This window comes from Pituophis catenifer, unplaced genomic scaffold (genome assembly GCF_029215685.1).
Source record: "Pituophis catenifer annectens isolate HBS135680 unplaced genomic scaffold, rPitCat1.0.hap2 SCAF_9, whole genome shotgun sequence".
In the NCBI taxonomy this organism is placed as follows: Eukaryota; Metazoa; Chordata; class Lepidosauria; order Squamata; family Colubridae; genus Pituophis; species Pituophis catenifer.
In genome coordinates, this window is record NW_027256889.1 from 19,253,044 (window position 1) to 19,268,432 (window position 15,389).

General features: G+C 44.2%; 1 protein-coding gene across 1 annotated transcript in view; it reads left to right on the forward strand.

Annotated features, from left to right (window-relative positions):
- The window catches only part of STPG1 (sperm tail PG-rich repeat containing 1), a 36,894-nt gene extending 22,251 nt beyond the window's left edge, over positions 1-14,643 (forward strand). The window contains exons 5-8 of the mRNA XM_070949935.1: positions 1,907-2,018; positions 4,515-4,686; positions 7,665-7,855; positions 14,567-14,643. Of these exons, the coding sequence (XP_070806036.1) occupies positions 1,907-2,018; positions 4,515-4,686; positions 7,665-7,855; positions 14,567-14,643 (552 nt within the window). The remainder of the gene's footprint in view (positions 1-1,906; positions 2,019-4,514; positions 4,687-7,664; positions 7,856-14,566) is intronic.
- The last annotated feature ends 746 nt before the right edge of the window (positions 14,644-15,389 follow it).

Sequence of the window (15,389 nt, forward strand, 5' to 3'; positions counted from 1 at the left end):
CCTGATCGTCAGAGGCTTTTTTTTTCTTTTAAAAACATTTTTTCTACAACCTCTACTATGAAAATAAAATAAAAAAGCCTCTGATGATTGTGCGGCTCAGCTGGGCATGTGGGATGGGGGCAGGGATTTTTGCTACAGGTTCTCCAAACCACCCGCTGCCATTGCTACCGGATCAGGTGATCCGGTCCGAACTGGGAGCATTTCACCCCTGATTTGTGGGATTGTCTCTCTCTTTTGACAAGTGTAGAAGATGTTACTAGCTTGCACCAAAGATTACCATAAGAGACCAGGAGTGATGGGAGGTGCAGTCTAGCAGGGATGCTTACTGCCACATAGAGAAGACTGCTGGGAAGAATCTGCATTCTGATGTTCTCCAGGTGAATTGGATTACCATCCCTATCTTTCTAATCTCTGGAGGGCACCAGGTTGGCGGAAGCTTCTCCAGGCTTTGAAGTCCCAATTATGTCATCAGTTTCCCAATACACGATCTTTTATTTGTAGGCTAATTTGTTGCCTGAGTCTTTTATGGATTAGAAAGGGTAATTAGTTTTCAGATAAAGAATTCCTTACAAAGTAGATCCAGCAGTTACATCTTTCCCTCAGGGTTGTGCAAAATTCACCATAGGATAATGAGCCCTTAATTTATCTATTTATACTCACTAAAAAAAACAGGTTTACGTGAACTGGGGGAAAAACAAGCTTCAGTTCAGCAGGTATTGTTTCTGCCCTCGACATCTGTTAATAAAGACTATGGAGATCATGTAGGCCAGGGGTATCAAACTCAAGGCCCATGGGCCGAATCCGGTCTGCAATGTGGTTGGATCTAGCCCGCGGGGCCGTCTTGGTCTACCCAATGCAATGAGGAAAGATCAGGCCAGCGTGGCTTCGGTCAACCCAATGTGAAGAGAAAACATGCCAGCAGTTTGGGAAGTGGCATCAAGCTGACCACGCCCACCCAGTTGGCCACACCCACCCAGTTGGTCACCCACACCTGGTTGGCCATGCCCACCTGGCTGGCCACACCCGACCGCCCCCCCCAGAGTCAACCACAGCCCCGATGCAGCCCTCAATGAAACTGAGTTTGACACCCCTGATGTAGACCAAAACAAATCCTTTAAAGCAGTGTTTTTCAACCTTGTCAAACTGAAGATGTGTGGATTTCAGTTCCCAGAATTCCGTAGCCAGCCGCTTGCTAGAGAATTCTGGGAGCTGAAGTCCACACATTGTCAACTTCACTGCCAAGGTTGAGAAACACTGCTTTAAAGAATAAAAAACACAGATCATCATACCTGATTCTGGACAACTTCATTCCTCCGTGCAGAATTTTGTATTTTAATAAAATTGTGGAGTACATTATTATTTTTTTTTAAAAAAAGTACAAGCGAGAGTTTTATCCAACAGTGACCAAAGGCCATGCCATAAAGATGGATCTTCGTGCTAGTTATTGAAGTTTACTCTAAAATAATAGCATTCACACATTTTAGCAGACTGACACGCTTGTAATACTTCAGGTGGAGAAATTGTATAACGAGCGCCACTGCTGGGGAAGTATTTTAATTTTATTTATTTATTTATTTTTGTCAAGCATGTATAAGATAACAGATATAACTATAAACGTGATTATGAATACATGAAATGGATACAAATAAAAGGGAACATTAGGAAAAAGGACAGTAAGCATGCTGGTGCTCTTATGCACGCCCCTTACAGACCTCTTAGGAATGGGATGAGGTCAACAGTAGGCAGTCTAAGGTTAACGTTTGAGGGGTTTGGGGAAGAAACCACAGAGTCAGGTAGTGCATTCCAGGCATTGACAACTCTGTTACTGATTTAATGTCCAATTAAAAAGCAATCCAATGGCATTTGAAAGATCAGCTTGTTGCAAAACACAGATTTGCATTTCCAGGTTTCAGTGGATCTTTGCAAACAGACCTACAAACTTGGCGCCAAGTCTGTCTTCTCATCAAAAACAAAACGGACCATGTCATGCAGCAGCAGGGAACGAGTGCCTTCTCCATGTAAGCAAAAACGTGCTTTAGTTTATAATATTCAAAAGGACAACAGAAATAAAATGCACTCCGTAAAGAGGGCAGTTCATCCTTGCGAAGTGCATAAAAATGCTGTGCATAACCAGCCTTTGGTCAAAATTATTTGTTGTTCACCTATAAATTTAACAAAGAAATGAAATGCTCTATTTTCCTAACATTTTTCTACTTGACTGGGTATAATGCTTAGCTTTCCATGGACAGTCTGTTATTTAGAAACGGAAATAATTCTTTGAAAGAATGGCATACCTTTTCCCCCACCCACCCACCCACCCGTAATCCAATTGTTTGGCAGATATAGTCCTAAAAGAAAAACATTTTGCCCAAGAAGCTGGAAGATTTCACTCTTATTCCAAGTAATGGATGTGTTGTGACCTAGGCTTACTGAGTCATTACAAGACACAATTAGTCCCAAATAAACCTATTTTATTGTAACAGCTGAGAATTACGTTCATTCCCAGCTGAGTCCCAATTAGTTGCAAAACAAGTCCTTCGGAAGAAGTCCTTCGGGATAATCACCAACCTTTATTTTCTTTGACACCCTGCCAAAGGCCTTACTTAGCAAAGCCCCATGTGGTTCAGAAACAAACAAGAGACACCGACTGGAAACAGAGTTAGCAATGTTGCTTTCCTGCAAAAAGGCCCAAGTGCCTCTGTTTCTCTTTTAAGCCTTATGGGAGGGGCCAATCATCTCCTGGCCTTACTCCTGAGTCGTCCTTTTTGCTTTAGCTGCTCTTGCCTTCTGGCAGCTCTGTGCTTGCGTGCACTAGGAACAGGCTACTCCTGTTCCTCTGCCTCTCTGCTGTCCGACTCTGGGGGCTCTGGAGTCCACGCATCACTCCCAGATGGCCCTGGCCTCATCTCTGCCTTTGACGCAGAGCCCTCGTCCGGGCCTTCCCCTGACTCCAGGACTGGCCATGTTCCTCCCCAGCCTCCTCACTGTCCAACTCTGCTGCCAGTTCCACAGGCTACTGGCGGACCACAACAGGATGTTTGTTCAAAGGTACCTTTCACTGGGGGCAAAACATAGCAACCAATGCTTCTTTGATCTATGAAAAAAAAAAAAACAGAAGACTTTCTTGGGCAAGAAATGGAAGGAAGGCCAAGGATATAGGCCAGATGTTTCAAACATGCTACTCACTTTTGCATCCAGTTTCTTCTCCAGCCTCAATTTGATGGTCAGGAAAAGATCTGAAGAACTCAAAAAGTTCATGTGCATCTTTGCATAATTTCTATTGGTCCTAATAAAAAGTATTAGCTAACTGTAAATATAGGTAGTCCTCGACTTACGACGCTTCATTTAGTGACCGTTTGAAGTTACAACGGCACTGAAAAAAAGTGTCTGATGACCATTTTTCACATCCCCAGGGTCATGGGATCAAAATTCAGACACTTGCCAACCAGCATGTATTTATGACGGTTGCAATATCCCGGGGTCAAGTGATCACCTTTTGCGACCTTCTGACAAGCAAAGTCAATGGGGAATCCAGATTCATTTAACAACCATGCCACTAACTTAACAACTGCAAGTGATTCACTTAACAACTGTGGCAAGAAAGGCTGTAAAATAGGGCAAAGCTCACTTAGCAGACCTTTCACTTAACAAAAGAAATGTTGTGCTCAATTGTGATCATACGTCAAGGACTACTTATATTTATTATTATGGTGCATCACACAGTCAGCCAGATGTTTAGACCAGTGGTGAAATCCTCCAAGGATCGCCACCAGTTCGCTGCCCGTGCATGCACGGCGTGAGCCAAATGCGTGCCTCACGCGGAAAAAGAAGACTTAACTAGGTAAGTAAAACAGTGGGGGGGCGGGAACAGCTGTGCCGCGCAATTTAGCTTCGCTAGAAAGCAGGATTTCCTGCTTTCTAGCAAATATAAACCGTGCGGCACAGCTGATTGTCAGAAATACCAGTTCGGGTGAATCAGTAGCTTTTTTTAACTACTGGTTCGCCCAAACTGGTAGCTTTTTAACTACTGATTCGCCTGAACCGGTAGCTTTTTTTTTTTTACTACCGGTTTGCCCGTACTGGTATTTTTTATCACTACTGATTCAGCTGAACCAGGGCAAACCAGTAGCATTTCACCCCTGGTTTAGACTGGATTTGGCGTTTTTATCCAACTATCGGTCCTTCCCAAGGGCCTGGCATAGGCAGATGTTATTTGATGGTATTAAAGGCATCGCTGCAGGATGTAAGCTACTTTTTTTTTTTGCAATTGACTGATGGTAATTTTGTCAATGCCGGTGGTGAGCAAGGGGTATCCAGATACTGTGGGATTGGACCCACGGCACCTATTATCCTTGGTACTTTCTTTGCTTCCTTTTCCCATCGTCATTATTTGATTTGTGTGGCTGCCCATCTCAAGTAAACAATTATGGGCAGCTCGCAAAAGGGAATAATACCTGGCTGTATCATTTGGAAAGTTGTTTTTTCCATATTTTATTTTATTTTATTAAATTTAGGTCACTACCGAATTAAAGACTCCCTGATCAGAGTGTCTCCTCCAGTGCTGGTGTCCTGCTTTAGATCCAAAACAGGCCGTACAACCGATCCAGAAACGCTGAGCCCAGGACCAGCAGCCTATCAGCAGGCGGTTGAAACCACAATTGGACCATCAAAGAGATTCTCTGGACTGTGAGTCCTGAAAAGACGTTTGCCAATCCTCTCCAGCTCCTTTTCTTAAATAGCAAATCAATTGGCATTTCTCTAAACCAGTGCTTCTCAACCTTGGTCAACTTTAAGACGTGTGGACTTCAACTCCCAGAATTCCCCAGCTGGGGAATTCTGGGAGTTGAAGTCCACACGTCTTAAAGTTGACCAAGGTTGAGAAGCACTGCTCTGAACTCTTTCTCTGGGCACATATCCTTGGACCAGTGGTGGGATTCAAAATTTTTTAATATCAGTTCTGTGGCCGTGGCTTGGTGGGCGTGACATGGCTTGGTGGGCATGGCTTGGTGGACGTGGCAGGGGAAGGATACTGTAAAATCTCCATTCCCTCCCCACTCCAGGGGAAGGATAGTGCAAAATCCCCATTTCCTCCCGATCAGCTGGGACTCGGGAGGCAGAGAATAGATGAAGGCGGGGCCAGTCAGAGGTGGTATTTACCGGTTCTCTGAACTACTCAAAATTTCCCCTATGGGTTCTCCAGAACTGGTCAGAACCTGCCAAATACCACCTCTGCCTTGGACCCTTTGCAAAAAGAACATTCCAGGCAGACAGTGATGTTGGTAGCGTGACCCCCAAATAATCAAAGAAAAGCAAAATAAAATAAAAGTTGCTCTCAAAGCAGTTGGACTAGCAAATTCCCAGGCTCATCTTATGAAAAGGACTGTTAACCCACCTTCTTTGAACTAATCAGCATGCAAGGAATAGGCCAGGATCCATTTCTTTCTTAATTCCAGATGTGACAACTTAATAGCAAATATTGCTCAGGGTGCGTAGAGCAGTAAATATATTATGGTATGTATAACTGAGTAGATTTCTGGATTGGAAGAGACTGGACTACAGAACTCATTTTTCAATCTAATCTAAACCCAGTTTGGCATCGATGAATTTTGACCTTCTCTTTAACAATCTCTAGGGAACCAAAGGTGCTTTCATACTTCCCGCTCGTAAGTGACCCAAGGACTAATAAAAGTATTAGCCAGTTGCTCAACCAAGTCAATTTAATAGCGACTGTCCTGCAAACAGCGGAGACATTTTGCTAGAGATAAGATTAAGATCTACCCCCTACATTCTTGCCCAAATACTTCCCAGAGCTCACTCTTCCTCCTCTCCTAATACAAATCGGCTACTCTCTGCACACGGTCAGAGTATCTTTACTACATCTCATGCCTTTTTAATGCAGGGGGAACAGGCAGTGGGTAATAATAGCGATAAACCAACCAAACAGGGAAGAAGTAGATCAAACCTGGTGAGTAAAGGACATCTCTGCTGGCAGAATATACTAGAACATTCCAGAGGCCATTTCAATTCCCATTGATGTCAAGGTGACATTAGAGTAACGGCTGATACGTGTCTCCCATATTTCTAATGAGAAGAACAACTTTTTGCTCTTCTTTTCAAGAAGTCTTTAAAAAGTGCTCTAGAATTACCATGCAGAATTTCTATGAAAGGTATTCTAGAGCAGGGGTCCCCAACCTTTCGGACCTCAGGGACCACTAAATTCATAATTTAGTAAATCCCACGGACCATTAATATGATCTGCCTAATGACCAGCTGGGGGGGCGTGGCTAGGTGGGCATGTGACTGGGGGGGGCGTGGCCAACTGGATGTCACGTCAAGGGGCGCCTCGCCGGCCTCTACTCACTCCTCCCCTCCCAGCCACTCCTTGGCTGCCTGCCCGGGTTACTTAGGGTCCTAACAGGAAGCAGTTGTTGGAGCTAAACAGCCACCACGAGAAAGAGTTGGCAAAACAGCTGGCTCAATTCAGATTGGATCTGACCGAGAAGGAGGCTCAGCAGAAGCACCTCACTCAGGATTACGAGCATAGGCTTTCCAAACAGAGGGAAGACCTGCAGGAGTGCAAGGCCAGGTACTGGCGCCTGGAGGCTCAGCGGGCTGAGATGATCAGCCAGTTCCAGGCCATGATGCAATCCCACTGGAACAAGGCCCTCCAGCTTCTTGCCACCAGCAGCACTTCTCTCCAGCCTTTGCCCAAAGCCCCGCACCAGGAGGCTGAAGTAGACCCCAAGTTGGAATTTCTGCCCCCCTCCAACCCGCACAAAAAGATCCCTGCAGCAACAGAAAAGTTCATTGCACATATCCGTCCCAGGGGCCGTAGTTTGAGGACCCCTGATTTAGTGCAATATAAAAAAAATGCAAGTAATTTTTCTGCGGACCACCAAAATTTTCTCGTGGACCACTAGTTGGTGACCACTGTTCTAGAGTAAGAATGTGTCGTGTTTCTGATTCGAAGGGATAGCGGCTGAGCACCCAGGGTGCTCATGCAAAACCAGCTTTGCAACTTCTTAGCACAATCCTAGGAAAATAAATGTTGGATTTAAGGCAGTGTTACTTAACCTTGGCAACTTTAAGCTGCCAGAAATACCCCAAGCCAGAAGGTTTAGAATGCATCTTAAAAGTTGTCCCAGGTTGAGAAACACTGCTGGAAAGAATGGCAGCCAGGTTTTACGGTGGCACAATTTTGTACATTTTGAAGCAATTGACTCCAAAGTGTTATGCACACTATCCTGGTGGGTCTTGAAATACCAAGAACTTTGAAAGCCAAGATGATGTCATGCAGATGTCCCTACAAAGTAAGAGCCAACCTAGAATTGTTCTAAACTTAGTTCTAATTTGTTCTAATCTCAACTTAGATTTGTTACCCTGTTTCCCCCAAAATAAGACATCCCCTGATAATAAGCCCAATTGGGCTTTTGAGTGCATGGCAATAAGGCCAAGTGCTTATTTCAGGGTTCAAAAAATATAAGACAGGGTCTTATTTTTGGGGAAACACGGTATTAGGCCATGTAGACTAGGGAACTATTGAAGTTGTAGTAGTCCCTAAATCTCTAGCTGGAGGATTTGCCATAGGTTACCACTCCAATTAAAATAATCCCCGTTTTGCTTGAAACCACAGAGAATTTAAGACTATGTTTTGTTTTTAATAGGAGGAAATGCATCTTGAATTTCTCAGCCCCCGCTGTCCCTCCCCCCCAAAATCCACCTTTACCAGGGCCTGGCCAATATGACATAGTGGACTACAGAGGACCTCCTAAGCACTACATCTCCAGTGCTGTATTTGTTTCGAACACAAAACGCTGGACAGGTGATAAATTCCACAAAGGCATACCTGGACCAGGTGAGAACATAACTGTTATTAAACGCCCCTATAGCAGACCAGACAGTCGTCCATTTGAGAAGAGTGAAAGTGAAACTCCAAAAAGGTCAGCTGGCTGGCTGGAGAGGCCAAGAGCAAGTGAAAAAGAAAATCAGAAGGGAAGATTGACAAATGGAAATTACGAGAATGTAGTTGGGGTGTCAGGGCAGCGGTGAAACCCGGCCGGATCCATCTGGCTCACATGAGCTGGTAGGGCTGGCAGTGGGAGGCTCTGTCCACCCACTGGGACATCATTACGTCCCATTTTTGACCCTCTGTGCATGCACAGAAGAGGTGAGCGCTCACATTTCCGAACCGGTAGCGAAGGTAAGTGCATTTCACTGCTGTTGTCAGGGTATCTTCAGGGCATGGTCAAAAAAGTGAAGATGGCAGCCCTGACGATGCAGTCAAAGCTCCAACTGTTTTTGTTTATCGTCGTGTTCCCCATCTTGACTTTTTTTGTCTATAATTTGAAGACAGCCCTGAGGGGTATCAACAGCAGCAAAGCAGAAAATAACAATGGGGCTGACCTATTACAGTCCAGCTCTTGGTCTTCCTCTGAGAAGTATTTTTGGCTGAGACTTCTTTTTGAAAGCATCTGTCTGTCTTGACACAAAATGGGACTTTCATAACCTGTTGCCAAACCTCAAGAAAGGTGGCATATTGGGCACCAATTAATCAAAAAGGTTAATTAGCAGGACCTGTGGCTTCCATGTCATTCGGTACAAGAGTTTGTAAACAGGTTGTATCATGAATTACCTTTGGAAAAACATCCTTCGGTTTCCTGCATTGGCAAGTGCACTATTCGGTCATTGATGACCTTGTGGTGGAGCTTGTAGGGTGTGCCACTACAGAAGGTAGATGATGAATGCGTGATTCTTTAGTCCTGTAATGCTTGCCTTGCCCAGCCGGGAAATGACTATCATAGCTAGAGTTGTATATTGTGAACTGCCCCGAGGCTATCTTCCTATTTATTATTGTTGGTCGTGGATGTTTAGACTGGATTTGGCATTTTCATGCACCTACTAAGTCCTTCTTTTGGACATGGGATAGGCAGATGTTGTGTTTAATGGTGTTAAAGGCATTGTTTCAGGATGTAAGCTCTTCCAAGTAAAGCTGCCTTTTGCAATTGACTGATGGTGCTTTCGACAATGCCAATAATGTTCAAGTGGTGCTCCACATGTTTTCAGATTGCACCCAAGGTCCTTATTACTATTGGTACTATCTTTATTATGAATGGCTGCACAGTCCGCCAGAGGTTTAGATTGGATTTGACATTTGTATCCACGTATCGAGTCCTCCCCAAGGACCTGGGATAGCAGATGTTTTGTTTGATGGTGTTAAAGGTGCTGTGGCAGGATATAAGCTGATCCTAGTAACACTGCCTTTAGCAATTGACTGAATATGATGTTGTCAATGTCAATGGTGATTTGGTTTTTTAAAAGAAAGATTTCTAATCCACTGTTATCCGCAGAAATTAGGTCAAGTAATGGCTTTTAAAAAGCCAAATATCAGCCAAAGCTTGGATCACAGAAAACATCCTCAGCCATGGTGGTGCAGTGGTTAGAATGCAGTACTGCAGGCTACTTCTGCTGACTGCCGGCTGCCAGCAGTTTGGCAGTTCAATTCTCACCGGCTCAAAGTTGACTCAGCCTTCCATCCTTCCAAGGTCGGTAAAACGAGGACCCAGATTGTTGGGGGCAAGAGGCTGATTCTGTAAACAGCTTAGAGAGGGTTGTAAAACACTATGAAGTTTAAGTGCTATTGCTACTGCTATCCTGTCATTTCCTTGTCTCATTTTTTCCCTCACACTTTAATCTTTTCTCCTTACTCTTTCCCCTTGGCCTTTGAATGTATGATAAAGGATATTCAGCTTTATTAGTCGGAGTGACATTTTTGTCTTCTGCTGCAGTACAGTTAGTCCTTGAATTAAAAAATGTTTGTTTAATGACCGAAGTTATGATAGCACTGAAAAAAGTGACTTACAACCAGTCCTCACGCTTGCTATATGATTGTCGCGGCATCCCCATGTGATTAAAACTTGGGCACTTGGCAACCAACGTGGATTTATGATGGTTGCAGCATCCCAGGGTCACATGATCACCAGTTGCAATCTTCCCAGTCCACTTATGACAAGCAAAGTCGTAACTATCAAGTGATTCACCTAACTCAGGGGTGGGCAACTGTGGCCCTTTTACAACCTGTGGACTTCAACTCCCAGAATTCCTGAGACAGCTGTCTCAGGAATTCTGGGAGTTGAAGTCCACAGGTTGGGACTTCAGTTGCCCATCCCTGACCTAACTGCATTGATTTGCTTCGCGGTCATGGCAAAAAAAAAAAAAAAAGTTGTAAAATCTGCTGTCACTTACTTAACAACCATCTTGCTTAGCAATGGAAATTCTGGTCACAATTGGTGTCATAAGTCAAGGACATCCTGCATTTGCAGAAGGGCAGTATACAATGTTTTTCAAGATCCTACCCACTTCCTTGTCCTTTTAACCAGTTCTGAATATTCCTTCACATAGGAACAAGACATCACCTGGGGGGAAAAAACCCACAAGAGTTGATATTGGCTAAAGCATGCTTGAGATTTGTGAGCAATCAGTCCCAAGTGGTAACATAATATTTCCTTCAGCCGTTAAAGGAAGTAAAGGACACCAAAAATCTCTTAAGTCCTTCTGACAGATGAATGTGGAGTCTGAGATGAAGACAATGGCAATGTTGCCTTTGATTTATGAAAAGTGGTCATTAATCACTGGTAATAGAGTTTCTAGGCTGAATATTTGGAATTATCAGGATAAACTACACATCCTAAAATATGAGAAGGGCTTAAATGGATTTTTAAAAACTTTTCAAAGTCCATGGAAAGCCAAATAGTTTTTTTTTAAAGGGACAATTATGGCTTTCCTTTAAGAAAGGAACCCCCCCCCAAAAAAAAATTAGAAGGAATTTTTAAACATCTTTATTAATACTTGTTTTCCTTTATAGTTTATAAATCTTATCAGAGGTACAAGTTGAAGTAAATTGCTTCAACTCTGGAGGGTTATTGCTTAAATCTTACTACCAGCATAATATCGTCTTTGTTTTGAGTGTATTTTCACAAAAATGGGTTGAAGGGTCAGATCAGTTCAAAAGTCTGCTGGAAATCAAGACTGCTGGCTTAACCTTCTTGATCCACTTCATGGATGCCCCTGCCTTCACATTTTTCAAAAGAGACCCCTCAGTGTTTCTTTTCAATGTTACGATTTTATGAACTTCAGTGGTCTTGATAGTACAGAAATGTGCAAAAGTTGTAGAATTGATCAAGTAGAATCACAACCCCCTAATTCAGTGAGTCTCAACCTTCCTAATGCCGCGACCCTTTAATACAGTTCCTCATGTTGTGGTGACCCTCAACCATAAAATTATTCCATTGACCATTGAAAATATGTGTTTTCGGATGGTCTTAGGCGATCCCTGTGAAAGGATTGTTCGACCCCCAAAGGGGTCCCGACCCACAGGTTGAGAACCACTGCCCTAATTGCAAACCTGAAAAGACTCCCACCTTTGTCTTTTCAATGGCCTCATGGCCCCTCCCAGGACCAGGGAAATCGGGAGATCCAGACAGTTCAAATGAGTATAAAGATTTACTGCAAGCTTAAGCTCTCTATGAGAATCTGAACTACTAACAGTCAAGGGGAATTAGCGGGGGATAAGAATAGAAAGGAATTCAAGGTAGGCAGGACTTAGAACTCTTGTGGGAGTGAAGGGACTCTTGACTGATGACACGTTTGACCCCTCCCTTGGGCTCAGCCTGGTCATCTCCTACAGCCTCCCTGTTTTTTTCCCTCCTCCCATAACCTTTCACTTCATACTGAATACAGTCTTTGCCAATCAAGGCACCTTCCTACAGGTAATCGTTGACTTATGACCGGTCTCTTAGTGACCATTCAAAGTTACAATGGATCCCCCCAACACCAAAAGAAAGAAAGAAAGAAAAGTACTTAAGACTCAGATTCAACTACAGCATTTGCGATGTCCGTGGTCATGTGACTACAATTTATGACATTTTTGTTTGCGGGAAACTGGCATTTACTTCTAATTTCTGACCAAAAACAATGACCATTGTGGACATCGTGTTCACTTCACTGCCACCGAAAAATTTATTTATTTATTTATTTATTTGTTAGTTTGATTTATATGCCGCCCTTCTCCGGAGACTCAGGGCGGCTTACAATGCGTTAAGCAATAGCCTTCATACTTTTGTATATACCTGCTTAGTAGGGCTTTCGGGTCCCCCCCCCAAGCGGTGTTCTTTTTTTATACAAAGTCAGCTTATTGCCCCCACAAACCGGGTCCTCATTTTACCTATCTCAGAAGGATGGAAGGCTGAGTCAACCTTGAGCCTGGTGAGAATTGAACTCGCAGTAATTGCAGTAATTGCAGGCTGCTGGCAGCTAAGTGCTACTTTAACAGCAGTTTAGTCCGCTGCGCCACCAAGGCTCCTAAAAGTCTTAAAATTGATTGGTTGCATGATGACCCGCTTAATTATCGGCATGACTTCAAATTGTAATCCCGAGCTCAATTACGGTTGTAAATCGAGGACTACCTGTACTGAGCTGGACTACAGCTCACATCATCCCTAGCCAACAAGACCCTTTATGTGTGTTATGAACCTTAGCCAGTGTTAGTTTTTTCCACAAACCCTGCATTAGTGCAAGCTGTGAATCTGATCATAACGCTGCTTGGTTGGCCTTGGACTGGATGTTTAGATTGTGTTAAATTCCATGATGGCTTAGCACAGGGGTATCACACTCGATTTTATTGAGGGCCGCATCATGGTTGTGTTTGACCTTGGGGGCAGTGGTGGTGGCGGGAGGCTCCGCCCACCCGCCCACCCGTCATCAAAAACACTCTGCACATGTGCAGAACTTTCTGTGCATGTGCAGAAGTGCTGCGCGCTTGCGTTCCTGATAGCAAACCGGTAGTGCCGGGATTTGAAACCCACTACTGCTTGGCGGGGGGGCAGGGCTGCCATGGCCAGGTTGATGTCACTCGTGTCGGGGGCGCCTGTGGTGGCTTGAGCTCTCTGCCAGCAAAAACAGGTTCCCAAGCTCCGTTTTTGGCTGCAATGGTCTCCTGCAACCCTCTGCCAATGAAAACGAATCTCCGTTTTCACTGGCAGAGGCACCGCGGGCTGGCCCTTCGCTGTTTCCAGAGCAGACCTGCGGACCAGACCTAACCACCCTGTGGGCCGGATCCTACCCACGAGCCTTGAGTTTGACACCCTTGGCTTAGCGGGATGTGTGAAGACAGCCTGCCTGGGAACCATTTTATGGAGCTTCTGCAGCAAAAGGAGGTGGAGGAAAATGCTGCTTCGTCGTTGCCGCTTGCGCTTCCTTCTAGTCCCAACTTGTGGTTGCACACACAGATTCATCGGTAGTTATTTTCTTTCCTGGCAGCACATCTGTGCCGGGAAGTGCAGAGAAAGGAGGAATTTGCTAGACATTGCTCCGCCCGACATGCAGATGCAGCTGTGCCTGCTGAATTTCTGTTTTTCATGCATCTGATCTGGAGAACCTGTTGCTTGGAAGAAAAAAAAAGAAAGAAAGAAGGAAAGAAGTAACCCAGCCCATAGCTGAACTGTTTCCTCTGCAGTTCTGTTGGCTGCTGGCATCTGATCAACTACGATAACTAAGCTTTTTTTTTCCCCCTTGCATTTGCCGAGCAGGGAGAAAGCTTCCTAAAATAAGTAGGTTGTTATTTTAATATAGGTAGTCCTCAGCTTGCAACCATTTGTTTAGGGACTGCTCGAAGTTACAACAGCCCTGAAAAAAATGGGCATGACTGTTTTTCACACTTATGACCATGTCAGCATCCCCATGGCCAAGGGATCAAAATTCAGATGCTTACTTACTTTACTTTATTTGATTTATATACCGCCCTACTCCCGAAGGACTCAGGATGGTGAACAGCCAAACAGTAAAAATACATAGATACAAAATTTAAAAACAAAGTAAAATCGAATTAAACAATTTGGCCCAGACAGATTAAAACACCCCAATTATTTAAAAACCGATTAAAATTTGCATAATTAAAAAGAGGGAAAAGATTAGGCCAGGCCCGCCTGGTGGAATAAAAACGTCTTAAGAGCGCGGTGGAAGGTGCACAGATCCGGGATCCTCCGTATCTCCGAGGGGAGCTCGTTCCAGATAGTAGGTGCCCCCACAGAGAAGGCCCTCCCCCTAGGGGCCGCCAGTCGACATTATTTGGCCGACGGCACCCGGAGGAGCCCCTCTCTATGAGAGCGTACTGGCCGGTGGGAGGCTATTGGTGGTAATAGGCGGTCCCGTAAATAACCAGGTCCTAAGCTATGCTTGACAACTGGCATGTATTTATGATGGTTGCAGTGCCCCTGGGACACGCGATTACCTTTTGTGACCCTCTGACAGGCATAATCCAAGGGGAGCCCAGATTCATTAAACAGCTGCAGTGATTCACTGAACAATTGTGGGAAGAAAAGTCGTAAAAGGGGGGCAAAACTCACTTAACAACTGTCTTGCTTAACAACAGAAATTTGGGGCTTAGCTGTGGTTGTAAGTCAAGGACTATATATAATGCAGAAAGCAAGGGGTATGAGAGAAACATAATGATGCGAAGGAGCACCCACATCCTGCAAGCTGATCCCTTAAAATTCTGTGTTTCTCCTTCCAGGCACTTACAACATCCCTATTCCACAGAAACAATCCTTCATGTACAACATCAGCAACAAATGGGTGCCCGTATTATAAAGCGAGAGTTTCCACAAGGTTGGTTTTGGCGGAGTCTGTTTTTAGATCATTTGAAAATCCTGTCTCTCTTTTGAATGGTGGAAAACATTCGGTTTTCATTGGTGCTGTAGGGTAGGATTGAAAAAGTTTTGGACAGAAAGCAGTGATGAAATGTAAAATTTGTTACTACCGGTTCTGTGGACGTAGCTTGGTGGTGGGGGGGGTGTAATGTGACGGTGGGCGTGGCCAACTTTTAAAAAAAAACTTTTAAAAGCATTTTTTCTACAACCTTTTCGGCTGAAGCAATTGTAGAAAAAATGCTTTGATGCTCTGACAATCCCAGCTGAGTTGCCTGATCCTCAGAGGCTTTTGTTTTCTTTTAAAAGCTTTTTTTTTTTTTTGCTTTTAAAAGAAAAAAAAAGCCTCTGACGATCAGGCAACTCAGCTGGGATTGTCAGAGCATCAAAGCATTTTTTCTACAATTGCTTCGGCAGGAGAGATTGTAAAAAAATGCTTTTAAAAGGCTCTGACGATCCCAGCTGAGCCATGTGATCATCAGAGGCTTTTTTTTTTTTTTACTTTTAAAAACATTTTTTCGGCCGAAGAAAAAATGCTTTTAAAAGTAAAAAAAAAAAAAGCCTCAGATGATTGCACGGCTCAGCTGGGCTTGGGGGATGGGCAGAGATTTTTGCTACCAGTTCTCTGAACCACCCGCCGTCATCGCTACCGGATCGGACGATCGGGTCCGAACCGGGAGCATTTCACCG